Source organism: Crocuta crocuta, unplaced genomic scaffold (assembly GCF_008692635.1).
Source record: "Crocuta crocuta isolate KB4526 unplaced genomic scaffold, BGI_CrCroc_1.0 scaffold113, whole genome shotgun sequence".
Classification (NCBI taxonomy): Eukaryota; Metazoa; Chordata; class Mammalia; order Carnivora; family Hyaenidae; genus Crocuta; species Crocuta crocuta.
In genome coordinates, this window is record NW_027530368.1 from 1,176,591 (window position 1) to 1,199,090 (window position 22,500).

The following is a 22,500-nucleotide window of genomic DNA, read 5'->3' on the forward strand; positions in this document are numbered from 1 at the left end:
GAGAAAGGTTAAAGCTAAGGGACACAATGGGGGGTGCCTCCCCGGAATGTTTCATGAGGGGGTATTATTGGAATGTTTAATTGCGGGTGGCGGTTAGCTACCGAAGAAGTGGTACGTTTAGCATGATATTCTCAAGAGAGCTCCAAAACTCTACCTCAGGGCCAAAGTAGGGCCATTTCCCTGGTGCCCAGGGACTCAGGAGATCGTGGCCCTGAGGTAGACCCAGAAACGGCCCCTGAAGCTGCGCGCGCAGCCGCAGCGAGGAATCCCGCGCAGCCGCCTTCTGAGGGACGCGGGCGCCTTCGGCGGCGCAAGCGCACTCGGAGAGCATAAACGAGCAGGTAATGGATTCTTTGCGTTCCCAAAGAAATGGGGGAACACCCGCACTTTCTCCAGGCCTCCGGGCAGGTGGAGGGCTGAGGGCCTCAGCTGGAGGACGGCCCCGAGGCAGCACGGCCTGCAGCGCCTCACAGGGTGGGCTTGGGCCGAACTCGGGCCGCCCTCAGGTCGGTGTTGGCGGACCATGCCTGGGCAACACGCCCACAGGTCCTCAGTCACCGCGGCTCCTCGTCCCTCTGCGCACGTGTCTGAGGACCCTGACGCCGCGTGTCCTCGGCGGCCTCTCCCGGGCCCGTCCCTCTGCGCACGTGTCTGAGGACCCTGACGCCGCGTGTCCTCGGCGGCCTCTCCCGGGCCCGTCCCTCTGCGCACGTGTCTGAGGACCCTGACGCCGCGTGTCCTCGGCGGCCTCTCCCGGCCCCGTCCCTCTGCGCACGTGTCTGAGGACCCTGACGCCGCGTGTCCTCGGCGGCCTCTCCCGGCCCAGCCGCTGGGCCGTCAGTCCTCCAGACACTGTGCGGTGCCTAGGGCCCTCAACGCTTTGAGGGGGCCTGCGATGGTGTTCTAACTTCTTGGAGAATGAAAAAAAAAAAAACCAATGTCCTCTTAGGGTCAAAGAACATGTTTTGATTTTTCTTTTTTTTAATTTTTTTTTAAAAATTTTTAATGTTTTTTTTATTTATTTCCAGGAGAGAGAGAGAGAGACAGCGTGAGCAGGGGAGGGTCAGAGAGAGAGGGAGTCACAGAATCCGAAACAGGCTCAGGGCTCTGAGCTGGCAGTCAGCACAGAGCCCGACACGGGGCTCAAACCCACGAACCGCGAGATCATCACCCAAGCGAAAGTCGGACGCTTAACCGACTAATCCACCCAGGCGCCCCAACTTTTTTTTTAATTTTTAATGTTTTATTTATTGCTGAGAGAGAGAGAGAGAGACAGCGTGAGCAGGGGAGGGTCAGAGAGACAGGAAGATGCAGAATCTGAAGTAGGCTCCACGCTCTGAGCTGTCAGCACAGAGCCCGTCGCGGGGCTCGAACCCACGAACCCCGAGATCATGACCTGAGCCAAAGTCGGATGCTTAAACCAGGCGCCCCTGATTTTTATTTTCTTTTTTTTAATGAGGAAGGGGCTCACGAAGGCAAAAGTGCTTAGGATCCATGAAATTTTTAATGCAGCCTTGCGGGAGGAAGAACCATTAAGTCGTTTATCACGCACAGTGTTCCAAGGGCTACAAAGACATGGTATCGTGCTTTTGTGAAGGCACGTAAAGAGGCCCTAACATATTAAGATCTAAAGCCTGAGACCTAAAGAATGAGCAAAGTTAAGGAGGGTAGTAATGGAAAAGAACGTTCAGCAGCCACAGGAGCCACAATGAAAGGCCCAAGCGTTTGTGGACCGAAAAGTCGCCTCGGAGACAGAGTAGGGTGGGAGGGGGTTGGGCAGAGGATAGCGTGGCGGGAGGATGGAGAATTGGGAAGGAGTTACATGCAGAACTTCCGGGCCGGGATAAGGATTTGGGATTTTGTTCTAAATGTAATTGGAAGCCATTGAAGAGTTTTAGTAAGGGAGTAATTTGGTGCTTTTGATGGTTCAAGGCCGAGTTCCAGGTTAAACCAGTTTGCAGGGAGACCCCGATAAGTAGGTGTTTTGACAAAAGAGAGTATAGGACCATCAAAAATGGTCAGATCCTGCTTAGAACTATGCCCAGATGCATTGATCATGTTTGAAAATATAGAGACGAGAGCTGCCTCTTACCTCATGTAAAGTACAGTCTTGGAATTGCAAAAAAATGACTGTGCAAGCTGAAACCATTCAAAGTAATCTTAATCATCAATAGGAAAAAATTAAATTAGTTCCAGGACCTCTCAAAGTTGTCGGAATGTTAAAATGTCTCTTACCATCAGCTCTAAATGGGAAATGAAAAATAGTAAAGCTGATATCTATTTAGCACACTGTAATTTAAAACATTAGAAACCCAAAGAAATATCAGAGTCTTCTATTTCTTTGTAAAAAACTTAATCAAGAATAGTTTGAACAGTACTTGTGCTTGTCTTCTCATGGTATAACTTACGATCAAACGTGCATCTTCTCTATGCCTTAGCTTTTTTTTTTTTAATGTTTTATTTATTTCTAGGAGAGAGAGAGACAGCGTGAGCAGGAGAGGGTCAGAGAGAGAGGGAGTCACAGACTCTGAAACAGGCTCCAGGCTCTGAGCTGGCAGTCAGCACAGAGCCCGACACGGGGCTCGAACCCACGAACCGTGAGATCATGACCTAAGCGAAAGTCGGACGCTTAACCGACTAAGCCACCCAGGCGGCCCTTCTCTATGCCTTAGCTAATTGTCATACTCCTTTCTATGTTTGGATCAACTTCCAACATTATATCCTTTGGTCTTTCAAAGGATCTCCAAGAGATCCTTTAATATGAAGTTTTTGCTAGTGGCACTCTAGTTAGCTAGTTAGCTTCACCTTTGCTAAGACCATTTAGCTGCTTATCTAGAGTCTGTCAAATGGTGTCATTGTCAGCATTGTTACAGCTTTTTCTTCTAGAAGTCCATTTATGTTCTATTCAACTTTCACTTTTTAGCATTACCAGATATCGTTTCTTCACTACACTTTCATCTTGAAATGGCCAATTTCGGCCAATTCTCTCTTTCACTTATCCATGGGTAGAATGTTACATGGGTTTATCACTAGCAGAAGTAAAATAACATGATTTGTTATCTGTGCTTAAACTGAACAAGTAATTTGCAGTGACATGTCACTGACAAACCTTGAAAGAAGTGACATGCTTGGTCACTGAACATGATGAGCATCTTTTATGTAGTGATTTGTGGACTGCAGAGCAAGCTGTGATTTATATTTTATGTGATTACTCACAGTTAATATTCTACAGTAACTGAAAGTTGAACTGTGTTAATGAGGGACTGGTGATGATGAACTAAACTCTAGTAAGAGATTTGTATATATTGGAACTATCTAAACTTAGAACTGCCCATGCTCTAAAATGACAAGAGTTTCAGAAGTGAAGGAGGATGGAAAAAGGGAGTAGATGCTCTTTCTGCATTAAATAAGGCCTCTGTCTGGGTGCCTGTCTATATGAATGTGTGTTAGTCCCAAATTCAGCATTACATTGGTCCCATGAATTTAATTTAAAAATACAGTTAAAATTTATTACGGTATTTGCTTTCTTGCTGAATACATTAGTCATTGATTTGGAGTTCTAGTTCGAGATTACTTTTAATAGATTAGCATATTCATTCACTTATTTGTTCAGCTGTTCCCAGCACATAATTGGAGCTCAACAAAAAATTGTTGAACAAATACCAAGTTCCACTAACGGAAAAGAAAAGTTTGAAGAGGAATAACTTCACAGATTGATTTTGGGGAACACATTTATCTATGTACTCTTAGATCATTTTTAAAGATCATAAATTCCAAAGTGTTTCTGAAAATTATCATAAATAATATGATATTTCTCTTGGACCTGGGGAAATCAAAGAAGTTTTTATTTTCCCTGCATTCTTTAGCTAACAATTATATAGAATTACTTTAGCTCACCAAGATGGGAACATTTTTTTATATAAAAATATTTTCTTTTATGATTTTCCTAATCTTTTTGAAATATTTTTATTATTAAATATAACATAGAGAGAACATTTCATAAAACATGCACATACAGCTTAATAATTATAAAGTGAGCACCCATGTAACCACAACAAAGGTGAGGAAATAGAACATTGCCAATACCCCCAAACCTCCTCTTTTTGTCCCTTCTAATCATAATGCCCCCCCTTCCTTTCTAGAGAAAATCACTACCCTAATTTAATGATAGTCATTTCCTTGATTTTTAAAAATAGTTTAACCATTATGTACACATGCCTAAACAATATAGCTATTTGTGCTTATTTTTAAAATCTGTGTACGGGTGCCTGGGTGACTCAGTTGTCTAACTCTTAATATCAGCTCAGTTGTGATCTCACAGTCGTGAAATCAAGCCCCCCATCGGGCTCCATGATGGCCAAAGAGCCTGTTTAAGATTCTCTCTCTCACTCGTAAGGATAGAGAACAAACTATGGGTTGATGGAGGGAGGTGAGTAAGAGATGGGCTAGATGGTGATGGGTACTAAGGAGGGCACTTGTGATGAGTACTGGGTGTTGTATGTAAGTGATGAAGCATTGAATTTTACTCCTGAAACCAATATTGCACTATATGTTAACTAACTAAAATTTATATTTTAAAAAAACAGTGGGGAAAGAATTCAGTGGTGAATGAAAAAACGATTAAAAAATAAAAATTAGGGGTGCCTGGGTGGCTTAGTCGGTTAAGCTCCCAAGATCAGCTCAGGGCATGATCTTGCAGTCTGTGAGTTTGAGCCCCTGTTAGGCTCTATGCTGATAGCTCAGAGCCTGGAACCTGCTTCAGATTCTGTGTCTCCTTCTCTCTGTGCCCCTTTCCCACTTGTGTTCTCGTTCTCTCTCCCTCTCTCTCTCAAAAGTAAATAAACATTTGAAACAACCCACAAAACTAATAGGCAACCAACGCAATGGGAAAAGATAGTGGCAAATGACATATCAGATAAAGGGTTAATATCCAAAATCTATAAGGAACTCACCAAACTCCACACCCGAAAAACAAACAACCCAGTAAAGAAATGGGCAGAAGATATGAACAGACACATCTCCAAAGAGGACATCCTGATGGCCAATAGACACATGAAACGATGCTTAGCATCCCTCCTCATCAGGGAAATACAGATCAAAACCACACTGAGATACCACCTCACGCCAGTCAGAGTGGCTAAAATGAGCAAATCAGAGAACTTGAGATGCTGGCGAGGATGTGGAGACACGGGCACCTCCTACACTGTTGGTGGGAATATAAGCTGGTATAGCCCCTCTGGAAAACAGTGTGGAGATTCCTCAAAACATTAACAATAGAACTCCCCTATGACCCANCCCTCTCTGACCCTCCCCTGCTTTTATGTGCTTTCATGCCTCTCTCTCAAAACTAAACTAAGATAAAATAAAATAAAAAATAAAATCTATGTAGGCAGAATTGTACTATATGTATTCTGTCTTGCTTCTTATATTTCGTTTCTTGGAATCATCCCTGTTGTGTGTAACTAATTCATTTTCATTGCTACATGTGTGATTATACTAGAATTTATCCATTCCAACATTTATTGACATTTGTGCTGTTTGCAGTTTGCAGCAATTATGAGCAAAACTGTTACAAATAGCCTTTTGCTGTTAAGATCTGACTTTGTTCATGTGCCTGGTACCTGTCATTATCACAGATTATATGATTGTGGACAAAGAATCCAAAAGGATTTACAAATAAATTATAATTAGAGAGTGCAGCAGGGTTGTTAAATACAAAATCAATGTACAAAAATCAGCTTTATTTCTATATATTAGCAACAAACTAAAAAAAATTTAAAAGGATGTCATGTAAATTAACACTAAAAAATAAGATCTCTAAGAATAAAATTAACAAAAGATGAGAACTTTTGGGAAAAATTATAAAATTATCAACTCTTTTAGATTTTCCATATACACAATCATATCATTTACAAATAATAACAGTTTTATTTCTTCCACTGCAATGCATATTTTTTTATCTTGCCTTATTACTGCCTTCACTACAGCGTTAAATAGAAGTAATGATAGCAGTCTCCTTGTCTTGGGTAGAGGCTTTCAACATCACGATTAAGGATGATATTTGGTTCGCGCCTGGGTGGCTCAGTTGGTTAAGCGTCTGACTTCCACTCAGGTCATGATCTCAAGGCTTGTGAGTTCAAACCTGGCATCAGGCTCTGTGCTGACAGCTTAAAGCCTGGAGCCTGCTTCAGATTCTGTGTCTCCCTCTGTCTCTCCCTCTCCCCAGCTTGTGCTTGCTCTCTCTCTCTTTCTCTCTCTCTCTCTCTGTCTCTCTCAAAAATAAACAAACATTAAAAAGAGAGAGAGAGAGAGAATTACTATGTACCAAATAAACACTGTGCTAAACACTGATAGATAAATTTGGCAAGTCCGGTTCTCCACCCTTGGGAAGCTCACAATGTATTGGGAAAGGCAGTCATAGAAACAAATTGTAAAAGACAGTACAATAAATGCCAATAAAAAAAAATGTATGAGGGCAGATAGCTTGCTTTAAGACTGAAATTTGGCTTTGTGTTACTTTTTGTTTAGTTCCTCTCAGCATCTGTAAGCAATCTCAGTCTTACATTATAGGTAAAACATCTAGATCCCTTGGAAGTTAAGATGGGATAGTCTAGAGAAACTTGACTTAGTCCCCAGTCTGACTCCTTTCTGGATTTAGTCCTCTGGGACTGTGTTCATCATTTCAACCAAGCATATAATTCAGTTTTATGAAAGCCAGTGATTTCTCTTTGCTTCTCTATAGGTACAGAGAATATCCAGGTAGTGACTCCAGTTCTACCTCTGGTCTGGTTAGCATGTATCATGGACGAAGTACTGGTAAAGCGCCCTCCACTCCCACGCAGATTTACCAGCAACCTCCAAGGCTTCTCATTGTGCATATTGCTCTACCATCCTGGGCTGGTGTCTGCTCCAACCTCTGTGAGGCTCTGCAGAACTTTTTCTCTCTAGCCTGCAGCTTGATGGGCCCCAGCCGCATGTCCCTCTTCAGCTTATACATGGTACAAAATCAGCACGAATGTATCCTTCCCTTTGTGGTGAGTATATCTATATTTGATCATTTTATCCTAAAAACACATATGAGGTTTCTGGAACAGAGATCACAGTTATTATTACTTATAGCGATAACTGCCCATTCCTCACACACAGTATGCCACAGGCAACACAAGGAGAGCCAGATGTCATCCTGCAAATAAGGGGTTCATGTAGAGGCCACTTTTAGACAACAGCTTTGAGCAATGGAAACTTGATCAAGGCAAAAGGGCCCACAGCAACCACAAGGCTGAATACAGTGTACAGGCCCATCAGGCAACCCACCTCAAAATAGCCATAAGCCTTAACTGATCAATAGACTACTTAGAACCAGAAAAAAATAAAAATTAATTTAAAAAAATTTTTTTAATGCGGCACCTGGGTGCCTCAGTCTGTTAAGCATCCAACTTCAGCTCAGGTCATGATCTCGCAGTTCTTTGGTTTGAGCCCTGTGTCAGGCTGTCTCTAACAGCTCAGAGCTTAGAACCTGCTTCATATTTTGTGTCTCCCTCTCTTTTTGCCCCTTACCCATTTGTGCTCTCTCTCTCTCAAAAATACATTAATTAATTTTTTAAAAATTTTTAAAAAAAGAACCAGACACAATTACCAAAAAAGGGAAAATTCCATATGTTCTCATACCTCCTTACCATTCCCTTTTACATAAAGCCCCACCCACTGCCTCATTGCAGACAGTCTCTCCTTTGCTGTCCTGCCTGCTGCTCCCTTGTAGTAAACTTCTGCCTCCAGTGAATCCTTTCACCTCCTGCGCCACTGGCTTCCACTCTACCATCAGCCCACATTTGGGGGTCCCCATCCAATTGAGAGAGAAGCCACAGTTTATACCACAGAAGAAGAACTCCAAAATTACTAACCTGAGAGTGTAAATAGGCCACATCTTGCCCTCCTCCATTCAAGAGATGGGAGAGAAACCTTGGCATTTACAGTCCTTTGAAATTTAAGCAATGACCCATTTTATCCCCCTTTGAAATGTAAACACAGGGAAACAAGTCTAAATGTCTTCAGAGGTCTCTGGCTAGTAAATCACCCTTTAATTTCCGAGACTTGTTCTTTAACAAAGGTTCCAGCTTTCTTTGCTCAGAAAGCCTAACTGTGAAGAAACATGAAAATATTTTCTCTGCAGTTCCCCATAGGACTCTGCTGAAAACCCCCCTGAAATTTCAGAAGGCAAATGCTGGGCCAGGGGCAATGGTTTTATGAAGCTTTCTCATACATAGACAACTGTGTCTCCTCCTCCTCAAAGAAATGCACATCTTCACCTCTCCCCTATATAAAGTTCAGAATTACTGGGATGGAAAAGACTTCACAGGTTCTAGTCCATCCCTTTTCCTGAGGTAGCCTTACTGCTGGGAAAGTCCGAGAAGGCCTAATGGAAAAATCACAACTTTTATCCCTACCTAGAGGGAATAAGACTTCCTCCCCCTAGTGTCTATGGAAACCACATTAGAGCCTGGACTCCCACCGTCCTACCCAACATTAACAGAGCATGTCTGCCCCTCCCTATTGAGGTGGTATCTGAGGAGGCAGACTGAAGGACATGTGGGAGCAGAAGTGAGGTGTGGTGTCTCTCTTGATCGGATGGGGCTCCCAAATGTGGGATGACAATCCGGTTAAAGGATTCACCAGAGGCAGAACAAAGGAGATAGAAGTTTATTGAGTACACTGCAAGAGAGCAGCAAGCAGGATAGTAAAGGAGAGACTGCTATGAGGCAGTGGGTGGAGACTGTATTTAAAGTGGGAAGGTACAGAGGTATGGGGATTATGGAATTTTCCCCTTTTTGGTAACTGTGCTTGCTTCTAAGTAGCCTATTGATCATTTAGGTTTTATGGACATTTTTAGGTGGGTTGTCTGATGGGCCCATCTATATTCAGCCAGAGGGTTGAGGTCACTGTGGGCCCTTTTGCCTTACTCTACATTCCATTGCTCAAGCCTGTTGCCGCAAAACGGCCTCTACATGAAATACCTTTTAACCTCCAAGACAGGGTGGTGTCCCTGAAGACCTAATGAAAAGCAAGGATTTCTGACAGTAATGCAGCTTCCCCAATCCCAGGTGTCATAGAACACCAGAACTTCCACTCCCACCCAGAAGGAACAAGGCACCCTCCCTTCTGGGCTGTAGTCAGAGGCCAGAGTCACACCCTAACCTGGCAGTAATTACATGGAAACCTCACTTCCCTCATTACCACAGTATTAGGGATGGGAAGGGGCCTGCTAAAGCAGAAGATTTAAGTAAGATCTAGAGTCCTATAATGCCCAAAATGTCCAGAAAGAATACAATAAAAAGTCACTTATTATATCAAGAACCAGGGAAATCTCAACTTGAATGAGGATACAACAGACACCAACACTGAGATGACACAGATGTTGAAAAAGACTTTGAAGCAGCCATCATAAAAATATTTCAGCGAGTTTTGAACATACTTAGATGGAAAAATAGAAAGTCTCACCAAAGAAAAAGAAGTATAAAGAACTAAATAGGGGCACCTCAGAGGCTCAGTTGGTTAAGTGTCCAACTCTTAATTTTGGCTCAGGTCATGATCTCATGGTTTATGAGTTTGAGCCCTGTCCAGTGTCCATGCTGACAATGCAGAGCCTGCTTAGGATTCTCTCCAGGCCGCTTTCTGTCCCTCTCTCTCTGCTGCTCTCTCCCCTCAAACAATAAATAAACTTTAAAAATAAAAAAAGAAGAACCAAATGCATATTTTAGAACTGAAAAATACAATAACCAAAATTTAAAAAACAAAAATCTTTAATGCATGGGCTCAACAGCAGAATGGAGAGGACAGAGAAAAGAATCAGCAAACATGACGATAGAATAGAAATTACGAAATCTGAGTAACAGAGAGAAAACAGACTTTAAAAAATGAACAAAGCCACAGGGACTTGTGAGACTGTAACAAAAGATCTAACTTTTGTGTCATCATAGTGAAAGAGGAAGGAGGAAGGATGGAGCTGAAAAAAATATTCAAAGAAATAATTACTGAAAATTTCCCAAATTTGGCAAAAGTTATAAACCTAAAGATTCAAGAGGCTGGTAAGCCCCAAACAGGATAAATGGAAATAAATCTGTTCTAAGATACATCATAATTTAAATTTATAAAAACTAAAGGCAGACTCTTGGGAGAGCACTGACATCTTATAAGGAAAAAAATAAGTAACAGTAGCTTTTTTCATCAGAAACCAAGGAGGCCAGAGGAAGCGTCCCATTTTTCAAATGCTAAAAGAAAAAGAACTGTTAATTAACCCCAAACTCTGTATCCAGTGAAAATATCCTTAAGGAATGAAACAGAAATGTAGATATTTTCAAATGAAAGAAAGCTAAGACAGTTAGTCACCAGCAGACCTACTTTAACAGAATGCCTAAAGAAAGTTCTTGAAACAGAAAGGAAATTATAAAAGAATCTTGGAATATCCAGAAGGAAGAAAGAACAATTGAAAGAATAAAACATAGATAAGTACAATAGACTTTCTATTGAGATTTCTAAATTATATTTGACAGTTAAAGAAAAACTTATAATCTTGTCTGATGTGGCTGTTAATGTATATAGAAGAAATATTTAAAATGATTGCATTGTAAACAGGGTAAAGAGACTTTCTACATAAAGTATGTATATAATATAATACTTAGAGAAACCACTTTAAAAATGTATACAAAAATACTCAAGCACTATAGATAAAATGGAATTCCAAAAAATTATTTAAAAAATTTAGGAGTGCCTGGGTGGCTCAGTCGGTTAAGCAACCAGCCCACTTCGACTCAGGTCATGATCTTGCAGTTTGTGAGTTCGAGCCCCGCATCAGGCTCTGTGCAGACAGCTCAGAGCCTGCAGCCTGCTTCAGATTCTGTGTCTCCCTTTCTCTCTGACCCTCCCCTGCTTGCGTACACGTGTGCACTCTCTCTCTCAAAAATAAACACTAAAAACAAATTTTTTTAAAAGTAGGTGGAAGGTATAAGGATGAAAAAAGATATGCCCTGATGCATTAATCAAAGCAAAGCAGAAAAGGCTGTATTAATATATCAAATAAAGTAGACTTCACAGTAAAGAATATCAGGTATAGAAAGGAATATTAAGTGATAATAAAAGAGTCAAACCAAGAAGAAGACATAGCAATACTAAAAGTGTACACACTGAACAATAGAGCTGTAAAATATGTGAAGCAAAAACTGATAGAACTGAAATAAGAAATAGACAAATCCATAATTATAGTTGGAAACTTGGAATGTCCTTCTCTGACAACTGATAGAACAACTAGAAAGAAAATCAATGAGGATATAGAAAAATATTAACCAATAGGATCTAACCAACATTTATAGAGTACTCCACTCAACAATACCAGAATACACATTTTCAAGTACCCACAGAACAGTTGATCAAAATAGACCATATCCTGGGCCATAAAAGAAACTTCAACAAATTTGAAAGAATTGAAGTTATTCACAGTTTGTTCTCTGCCCACAGTGAAAGCAAAATAGAAATCAGTAACAGAAACCTGGGGTGCCTGGGTGGTTCAGTGGGTTGAGTGTCTGATTCTGATTTCCACTCAGGTCATGACCTCATTGTCATGGGATCAAGCCCCAGCTCAAACTCTGTGCTGAGCAAGGAGCCTGCCTAAGATTCTCTCTATCTCTTCCTCTGCCCCTCTCCCTCATTCATGCACTCTCTCTCATAGATCTCCCTCACTCATGCACTCTCTCTCTCTCATGATAGATAGATAGATAGATAGATAGATAGATAGATAGATAGATAGATAGATAGATAGATAGATAGATGATAGCAAAACCTTAACAGTAAAATCTCCAGGGGCACTTGGGTGGCTCAGTCAGTTAAGCATCTGATTCTTGATTTCAGCTCAGGCCATGCTATCATGATTTGTGAGTTCAAGCTCAGTACATAGGGCTCTATGCTGACAGCCTGCAGCCTACTTAGGATTCTCTGTCTCCCTCTCTCTCTGCCCCTCTCTCTCTCAAAAATAAAAGAACAAAACAAAAAACAAAAAAAAAAAACCAGAAACCAGTAAAATCTNTACACATTTTCAAGTACCCACAGAACAGTTGATCAAAATAGACCATATCCTGGGCCATAAAAGAAACTTCAAATTTGAAAGAATTGAAGTTATTCACAGTTTGTTCTCTGCCCACAGTGAAAGCAAAATAGAAATCAGTAACAGAAACCTGGGGTGCCTGGGTGGTTCAGTGGGTTGAGTGTCTGATTCTGATTTCCACTCAGGTCATGACCTCATTGTCATGGGATCAAGCCCCAGCTCAAACTCTGTGCTGAGCAAGGAGCCTGCCTAAGATTCTCTCTATCTCTTCCTCTGCCCCTCTCCCTCATTCATGCACTCTCTCTCATAGATCTCCCTCACTCATGCACTCTCTCTCTCTCATGATAGATAGATAGATAGATAGATAGATAGATAGATAGATAGATAGATGATAGCAAAACCTTAACAGTAAAATCTCCAGGGGCACTTGGGTGGCTCAGTCAGTTAAGCATCTGATTCTTGATTTCAGCTCAGGCCATGCTATCATGATTTGTGAGTTCAAGCTCAGTACATAGGGCTCTATGCTGACAGCCTGCAGCCTACTTAGGATTCTCTGTCTCCCTCTCTCTCTGCCCCTCTCTCTCTCAAAAATAAAAGAACAAAACAAAAAACAAAAAAAAAAAACCAGAAACCAGTAAAATCTCCAAAGACTTGGAAACTAAACAGCATATTTCTAGGTAACTCATAGATCAAAGAAGAAATTTTTAAAATATATTGAATCACATGAAAATTTAAATACACTTCAAAATTTGTAGAATCCAGCTAAAGCAGTGCTGAGAGGGACATTTATAGCATTAAATGCTTACATTAGAAAAGAAAAAGTTTCAAATCTGTAACATAAGATCGATCCCACCTCAGGAAACTTAGAAAAGGAGTAGCAAAATATGCCTAAAGCAAGCTGAAGGTAGGAAGTAGTAAAGAGCATATATGAATGAAATTGAGAACAGAAAATTGGTGAAACAAAGAGCTGATTCTTCCAAATGATCAAGAACATTGACAACCCTCTAGCAAGATGTGAATCTACAGGTATGATAATATGGTATAGAACTCAATGCAAACATTGTACCAAGGTCAATTTCTTGGTTTTAAAATTGCTCTCTAGTTATGTAAGATGTAACCACTGGAGGAAACTGGGGGAAGGGTACACAGGACCTCCCTGTACAATTTTGCAACTTTATGTGGATTTATAATTATTTCAAAATAAAAAGCCAAAGAAAAACAAAGGTGATTTTACATGCTCACTAGAATGGCTACCATTAAAAAGACAGGCAGTACCAAGTGTTGGTGAGAATGGAGAGAAACTATAACCCTCATTCATTGCTGACAGGAAGGTAAAATGATACAACCACTTTGGAAAATAGTTCACCAATGTCTTAAAAAGTTAGATATATACCTTCCATGTAACCCAATAGTTCCACCCCCAGTAATCTACCCAACAGAAATGAAAACATGTCCACACAAATACACTTACGTGAATGTTCATGACAGCATTATTCCTAATAGCCCCAAACTGGAAACAGTTAGGATATCTATTAACTGGTGAATAGATAAACAAAATGTATAATTCTCTATAAAATCCAGTGATTATATTCCTCCTAGCACACTGGGGACACAGTGAAAATGATAGTGATGTTACAGCCATGTGGCAGGTATGTTCCTCTGCTGTGCCATTTTCCTTGTGCATGTCTATCCTATGATCCCATTTGGCTTTATCCAACTTCTGTCTGGCAACAGGGGTAGAGAAAAGTAAGAGTGATCTAGAAGGGCAAATAGAAGATATCCAGCATAGGAGGCTTTTTGGGAGATAAGCTCATGCTCCAAAGGTTAAAGAATTCTTTTTCCGTTTCTCAGATGACTATGTTATATGCCTCAGGCACTCCTCAGTACATTTAGCCCTAGATAAATCCTATTATCCCTTCATCACTCCATTAAGAAAGGCAGACCTTTCTAGTCTAAAAACCACTGACTGGCAACTCAAGAAAAATTGCAAGGCAAAAATCCTTCCAAAAGAGCAATAAGTTCAGCCTTGGATAAAAGGTCAAGGAAATTACTGGAACAACATCATTACCTATGTATAGAACAATCCAATCTTTGTTTAAGAAAAAATGTTACCTTAAATCCACTGTCTCTAACCTATATAAGTATCTAATATTTTCTATCTACAAAGTTAGCTTAAAATATATTGGTGAAAGATAGCAGGTAGGAAATCTTGCCCAAGATGAATACCTCAATATACTCCTCATATTTAATTTCTGAGTACAGTCAAATAATCCTGAACTTTTTGTAAGGAATGATGACAGAGGAATCATAATTAAAATATTAGAATTCCTTTTATATCCATTGTGCCCTTAATATAAATAATCTGACAAAAATGATTAATCTCCTCTTAAAGCAGAATTTCAGAAGAATTCCCTTACAGTGAATATCTTACCAATTCTTTTTATTTTTTCATGAGAACAAAGGAATTATTTAAATCATGTGTGATCTACAGTGGAATTTTAGGACAAATAGTGCTCTAATTTGGCTATAGCTTTTATTTCCTCATTCTTCATAGCTGACATTCAAATGAAATTATTTAAAAGTGGCAAGTAATAGAGATATATTACATTAAACAGTATACAAGTAAAGTCCAATAAAGATAATACAATAAACCATAATTGAGTGCTACAGGAGAGGGAAGGGAAGAATAAGAAAAGGAAATATATAAATTTTGTCATTGTTTATAATGAAGATTTTTGTCATTGTTCATTAATAGATAGTATTAAAGAAATAACTTAAGGGAATTGTATAAACATGTAGTTATAAGCACTAAAGCAAATGCAAACATTTCTAATTATGACAATGAAAGCTTATATAGAACAAAAAATTAGACAGTATAATTTTTCAAAAGCTATGAAAATAGAGCATATCTTAATATAAAAACAAATATATCTGTCATATCAATAAATACACATGCTAAACACACCTATTAAAAACTCTGCTGTGTTCAAAAGATACACCTGCAACAAAGTTAATAAGAAAGATTGACAGTTAAAGAAAGGGCAAAGGCATAGTAGGCAAATGAACCCCCCACCAAAAAAAAAAAAAAAAAAAAAAAATAATTTTAATCTCNCAAAAGATACACCTGCAACAAAGTTAATAAGAAAGATTGACAGTTAAAGAAAGGGCAAAGGCATAGTAGGCAAATGAACCCCCCACCAAAAAAAAAAAAAAAAAAAGGAGCATGATTTTAATATCAGACAGGGTTGAATTTGGAGCAAAATGCACTAAATGACAACAAGAATGTCACTTTAATCCTAGGCACAAAGCAAAGAAGAGTAGAGAATTATCAAGAGGAGCATATGGAAGGAGAGGTACCTGGGTCCATTAAGCATCTGATTCCTGATTTTGGCTCACCTCATGAGTTCACTCACGGTTCGTGAGTTTGAGCCCCACATCTGGCTCTGCACTGACAGTGTGGAGCCTGCTTGAGATTTCCTCTCTCCCTATTTCCCTGTGCCTCCCGCACATCAAAATAAATAAATAGATCATTTAAAAAAAGAGGAGCATATGAAAGATACCCAGCACACAAGGCTTCTTAGAGGGGGAGTCTATAGAAAATATATCAGTTCTGAGTACCTATGTACCAAATAACATAGCATTAACATTTTTAAGAGAAATACAATCAGGGGCACCTGGGCGGCTCAGTCAGTAGAGTGTCTGACTTTGGCTCATGTCATGATCTCACAGTTCATGGGTTCGAGCTCCACATCAGGCTCTGTGCTCAGAGCCTGAAGCCTCCTTTGGATTCTGTGTCTCCCTTTATCTCTGCCCCTCCCCTGCTTGCATGCTGTCTCTCTCACACACACACATAAATAAACATTTAAAAAATGTATGAAATATGATCATATGTATGTATGAAATCTCAACCCTCCTTAAGGGCTCATGATATATTCACAAAAGTCAGCCACATATAGAGGCACAAATAAACCCAAAACTTTATAATGAATTCCAAAAGTACAAATAGTTCAGTCAACATTTTATGAGCACATTGAAATAAGACTAGAAATAATGACAAAACCAAAGAGCAAAAAGTCTCTACCTCATGGAAATTTTTTTAATGTTTTATTTTTATTTTTGAGAGACAGAGCATGAGCAGTGGAGGGTCATAGAGAGAGGGAGACACAGAACCCAAAGCAGGCTCCAGGCTCTGAGCTGTCAGCACAGAGCCTGATGCAGGGCTCGAACTCAAGAAACACGAGTTCATGACCTGAGCCGAAGCTGGACGCTTAACTGACTGAACCACCCTGGCACCCCTGTACCTCATGGAAATTTTTAAATTGTTAAATGAATTTGGAGTCAAAGAGGAAATTCAACCTAAAATTATAGTATGTGTAGAAAATAATAATAATAAAATACTACATAACAGAACCTATGGGATATGAGAAAGATAATACTGAAAGGAAAATTCATATCTTTAAACTATATTAACTTATTTTTAAATTATATTAGTAAATCAGAAAAACTAAAAAAAAAGCATGCAACTTAAAGAAAAGACAAATGAAAGAAAAATAAGGAAAGCTGAAGGAAGGAAATAATAAAGATAAAAACAAAAAGTAGTGAAAATGAAAATAGAAAATAGTGGAACTAATTAATAAATCCAAGTTTGTTCTTTGGGGGGAAGGTAGGAAGCAGATAAACCATTAGCAAACTTAGTTTAAGAAAGAGGGCAGAGGGAGAAGGTGCCTATACCAAAATAAGATCAGAGGAAAATAACCACAAATACATTTGAGTGAAATCATAATTCTCTATGAAAGCATAATTATCAAAATTAAATTCAGAAAAGAGAAAAATCTAAATTCACCATTTCCCATAAAACATAAAGTTGTCAAAGAGCTACTGTCCTCCCCCAAAAAAGCATTGGGACCAAATGGTTTTACAGGGAAATAATACTAAACTTATAAAAAATAGATTATTACTATTGTTTTTAAACTGTTTCAAACCATAGAAGGAAAAAAAATCTTCCAAATCCTTTTTATGAAGATGACATAGTATTGATACTAAAACTCAAAAAAAATTGCACGAAAAGAAAAACTACAATCTCACTTATGAATATCTATTCAAAATCCCAAATAAAGTGCTGGCAATGGAATCCAGCTTAAAAAGATCATATTTTAAAAAGACTTAAAAAGATCATATAACAGGAATAAAAGACAGTCCAGTATTAGGGAATCTATTAAGATAGTTTATTATATTGCTATAAGAAAAAAATATCATATTCATCTTCATAAATACTGAAAAAATATTTAATAAGATGCAACATCAAATCTTGTTTTTAAAAAAACCTTAATAAAATAGTTACAGGTAACTATCCCTGAGCACAGTATATGCTTATGACAGCTCAAGAATCAGATCATATTTAATGAAAAGACACTAAATGTATTTCTGTGTTATTATCACTGTTATTTAAAAGTATTCTGGAGAGGCACCTGGGTGGTTTAGTCGGTTAAGCGTCCGACTTTCGCTTAGGTCATGATCTCGCGGTTCGTGGGTTCGAGCCCCGCTTCGGGCTCTGTGCTGACTGGCCAGCTCAGAGCCTGGAGCCTGCTTCAGATTCTGTGTCTCCCTCTCTCTCTGACCCTCCCCTGCTCACGCTGTCTCTCTCTCTCTCTCTCTCCTAGAAATAAATTTTAAAAAACATTTAAAAAAATTTAAAAGTATTCTGGAGATTTTCACTGATGCAATTGCACAAGAAAAACAATCGTAATAAAAATAGGAAATAAGAAGATGAAATGATTATTATCTGCAAATTAATGATAATGTCCAAGAGAATAAACTAGAAAATTACTTCAAACAATGAAATAATTCATGACAATAGTCTGATACAAAAAGTAATACAGATAATAATACCTTTAAAATATCCAAAACAACAAGTTAGAAGTTAAAGTGGCAGAAAAGATCTCATCAGTAACCAAAATTATCAAATACTTAGTATTGAAATTAATAATATATGTGCAAGACTTATATGAATTAAAATGCTGTTGAGAAACACAGAAGAAGACTTGCACAAATTAAAAATCATTAGTCTTGGGGAAGATTCAGACCAGAATGATTCCAATATCTCTAAATTAACCTGTAAATATAATAGAATTCCCAGTAAAATTTCCAATAAGAAAACTAGAAATCCTGATAATAAAGTTCAAATTAGAAAAAAAAAGCAAAAAATAGCTAGGAACTATTCCTCTCAATATTAAACATATATTCACAGTGTGATACTGGAGATTGAAAAGATACAGCAATGGAATATAATCTAAAGTCCAGAAATAGACTCAAATATATGTGGAAATTTAGTATATAATAAAGATGGTATTTAAAATTAATTGAAGGGGTGCCTGGCTGACCCAGTCAGAAGATATGTGACTCTTGATCTTGGGGTTGTGAGTTCCAGTCCCACATTGGGTGTAGAGATTACTAAAAAATAATAAATAAATAATTTTAAAAATAAAAATAATAAAATTAATTGGAAAAAGTATTCAATAAATGCTTGTGTCAACTGGATAGCCATGTAGGAAAAACTTGAGTTAGATCCATGCTCACTGCTTCCATCAGTATAAAGTCCAGATAGATTTAAATGTAAAAATATAGAACAACAGGCTACCAGTCTGAGTCCAGTCAGGAGAGAGAAACCAAAAGTGATTTAAACAGAAGTTTATATGGAGAATTTTTACATAGTTTAACATATTAAACTATGATAATAAAGCAGCTGTAAGATACAAGAGAACTTTTTATGGTATCTTAGAGCTGAGGGAGTGATCTCAAGGAAGGATAAACTTGGAAAATGGACTCTTTTCCCAAGGCTGGAGTTCAGATCCAGTTGGAGTGAGTATAGTTGCAGCTCACTGGATGCAGAGAAGTTCACTGGTTTTCCCAAGCCAGAGCTGGTCCAGCGCTACTGCAATCCTCCAGGTATAGATGAGCTTTAAGCAGTGACTGGTGCGAAAGTGTGCAGAGTGGAGATGACAGGATGCTTAGAGCAGACAGTGTCCATGTGGAAAGAGCAGCATCACTGGGAGGTTTACAAGAGACAGATCTCTGAGGTGAACAGAGGGAGTGGGGCATCAGTGCAGGCAGGAGTCCTGAAGCATCCAGTGTCTATGCCAAGAGAACCGCAGAAAGGTGATCACCAAGCCAGGACTAGGTGATTACCAGTGTCTTAGCTCAGGCTGTCATAACAAAATAATGTAGACTAGATGGCTTAACCAGTACACATTGATTTTCTCAAAATCTGGGAGGCTAGAAGTCTGAAATCAGGGTGCCAGCATGCTAGGTTCTGGTGAGAGCCCTCTTCTGGCTTGCAGACAGTTAGGTTCTTGCTGTGTGCTCAGACGGCCTTTCCTGGGTGCATGCACATGAAGAGAGAACTCTGGTGTCCTTCCTCTCTTATGAGGGCAGTAATCGCATCATGGAGACTGCATCCTCATGACCTCATCTAAACCTAATTACTTCCTAAAGGCCTCACTTTTATTTTTTTTTTTTAATAGTTTATTGTCAAATTAGTTTCCACATAACACTCAGTGCTCATCCCCACGTGTCCTCCTCCATGCCCACCCCCCCTCCCCCCATAAAGGCCTCACTTTTAAAGGCCACCACATTGCAGGTTATGGCTTGAATATATGAATTTTAAGGGAACATAAACATTCAGTGTGTAACTTCAGGATTCTGCAAGTTCTGGGCTCATGTGTGGAGCACTATCAGATGTTCTCACACCCATTGCTTTCAGCAGGAAAGCATCTTCCTCCTGCAGCATTCCTCCAGCGCTGTCTACTCAATTGTTTAACATCATGGCCCTTGTAAAGGAGAAATGTTTAAAGAGATTCTGTCCATTATTGCAGAGGTATATTGAAGGATGAATTGGATCTGAGAGGCAATATGTTGATAATTAGCTTACAGAGGAAAGGGAGGAAATATCAGAGTAAGAAAGGCTTTCCTAACAATAACACAAAACCCCAAATTCTAAAAATAAAAGATTAATAAATTCAGCTATATAAAAATAGAAAATATATGCTTGGAAAAAAAACCCTACATAATCAATAACGTAAAGACCAGTAATCAATAGGAAATGAGAAATGATATACATGATAGTTTTCAGAAAGGGAAATATAAATGACCCTTCAACATATCAAAGTATGCCCAATCTCACTTATAAAATAAAAAGTTAAAAGTACATTGAGATGCTATTATTTTTCACCTGTATGATTGCCAGAGATATTTTTTTAAGTTTAATAACCTGCTGTTCATGAGGTTTTAAAGAAACAGGCACACTTACATGCCATTTATGGATGTATAAATTAATACAATTTCTCTGATGGGCAATTTGATGACAGTATCATACCCTTTAACCTAGCAAGCCTGCTTTTAGGAACTTATCCTACAGATATATTTTCATATGTTAAAAAATGATTTGGTGTGCCTGGGTGGCTCAGTCGGTTAAACGTCTGGCTTCGGCTCAGGTCATGATCTCACGGTTCGTGGGTTCAAGGCCCACGTCAAGCTCTGTGCTGACAGCTAGCTCAGAGCCTGGAGCCTGTTTCGGATTCTGTGTCTCCCTCTCTCTCTGACCACCCCCTGCTCACACTGTCTCTCTCTCTCTCTCTCAGAAATAAAAAAAAAATTTTTAAACATAAAAAATGATTTAAGTATTATTATTTCAGCACTGTTTGCAGTAGCAAAAGATTGAAAGCAGTCTAATGTCAATCAATAGGGAATTGGTTAAATAAAATTATGTTCCATCCATTAAGGGAATACTCTGTAGCTTAAAAATTAAGATAATTTTTATCTATTGAATGAAATGATTGTCCAAGTACACTATGGAACACAATCAAGATACAAAAGACTATCAGAGTTTCTTTTATTTTGGTAAGAGGAAAAAATTTATCTTTTATATTTTCTTTCATGTAAAAAAAAAGTCTCTGGGAAGATACCCAACAAGGTAGCAATATTGATTGCCTCCAGGAAACCACTGGTTAACTGAAGGGTAAGAGTGGAAAAGTGATTTTTTTCCACATATCATTTTACAACCCTTAAATTTTGAACCAGGTCCATGTATTATATATAGAAAATAAAAAATAAAATATTAAAATTACGTTTGTGCTGATAAAATGCAATGTGCATATGGAGATTCTATGAAAAATTTTTTACAATTTTTTTTCAAAAAAAAGATTTTTGAAAATCACTGACGCTAAAGCATATTCTAATTTTTTCATCTGATTTCCAATGAGACATCAGTCTGTTATCCTAAACTGCCTAGAGCAAGGAGAACACACTGGTACTAGATCTAGGAAAAGAACATCCTCTAGGCACATTTGTACCATTAGTCTACACAAAAAGCTGAAAGAAATGCAGTGAAGATCCATCAGTCCTTACCCATTCATCCCAATTTCCGCCTCTCTGTGCAAAGCCCATCCAACTGAATCAGGGTCTCCACTCCAGTACCTTGAAACCACCTAGACATCTAAGACAGAGAACTTGAGTTTGTGATAATAGCTCCAAACAATGTTGTAGGCAACGTCAGTACCTGATTCACTGGACCACACTTCAGCTCAGCAACTTCCTAAATCTTCCACAATGGAAATGTGAATCTTCCACAATGGTAATCCCAAACTTTCCATCCAGGGAAGGGGGAGTTGGAGGTGTAACATTTGACTGCTCAGATTACAAATTGCAGGTAATTTGCACAACTCTAGTTCAAAGGCACCAGACCTCATCTTCCTACCACCTATTTTCTCCTTCTTTATCTAACAGCTCCCTGTAGGGCCAAGGGATATGGATATAATGCGTAGTTATGTTTTAGCCTACTTTCTGTTTAGCTTGTCTAAATGATGTTGTCTTTTAGATGAATTGGGTGCATGGCCTCCTGCTATACCAAGTTATCAACCAGGAGAGTTCTCAAGCAGTAAGTGCCCCTATTATTTGGTGAATGTAAAAAAGAACAGCTTAATTTCCAATATTTCCAAAACCATTGCATTTGGCAGAATTTTCCAATACAAAATAGGCAATATTTTCAAATCTTGTTGGAAGATCATCTCCAATTTGTAATCCTTTCCCTAAAGGTTATTGTATCCTCCTTGCAGAAGTATCAGAAGGTCATCCTACTACATAAAAAAAAAAAAAAAAAAAAAAAATTATAGGAAACAAGCTTTTTGTTTCAGTTTTCAAAATAAAAATGCAAGAGTGCCTGGGTGACTCAGTCAGTTAAGCACCTGACTCTTGGTTTCAGTTTAGGTCGTACATAATCTTGTGGTTTGTGGGTTTGAGCCCTGCCTCAGGCTCTGTGCTCATGGCCACAGAGCCTGCTTGGGATTCTTTCTCTCCCTCTCTCTCTTCCCCTCCCCTGCTCTCTATCTCTCAAAAATAAATAAATAAACGTTAAA

At 38.8% G+C, this 22,500-nt stretch overlaps 1 protein-coding gene across 1 annotated transcript in view; it reads left to right on the forward strand.

Annotated features, from left to right (window-relative positions):
* The first annotated feature begins 315 nt into the window (after nucleotides 1-315).
* The window catches only part of M1AP (meiosis 1 associated protein), a 71,291-nt gene continuing 49,106 nt past the window's right edge, over nucleotides 316-22,500 (forward strand). Inside the window, exons 1-2 of the mRNA XM_077766224.1 lie at nucleotides 316-341; nucleotides 6,743-7,034. Coding sequence (XP_077622350.1) covers nucleotides 6,795-7,034 — 240 coding nt within the window. The 5' untranslated portion in view covers nucleotides 316-341; nucleotides 6,743-6,794. The remainder of the gene's footprint in view (nucleotides 342-6,742; nucleotides 7,035-22,500) is intronic.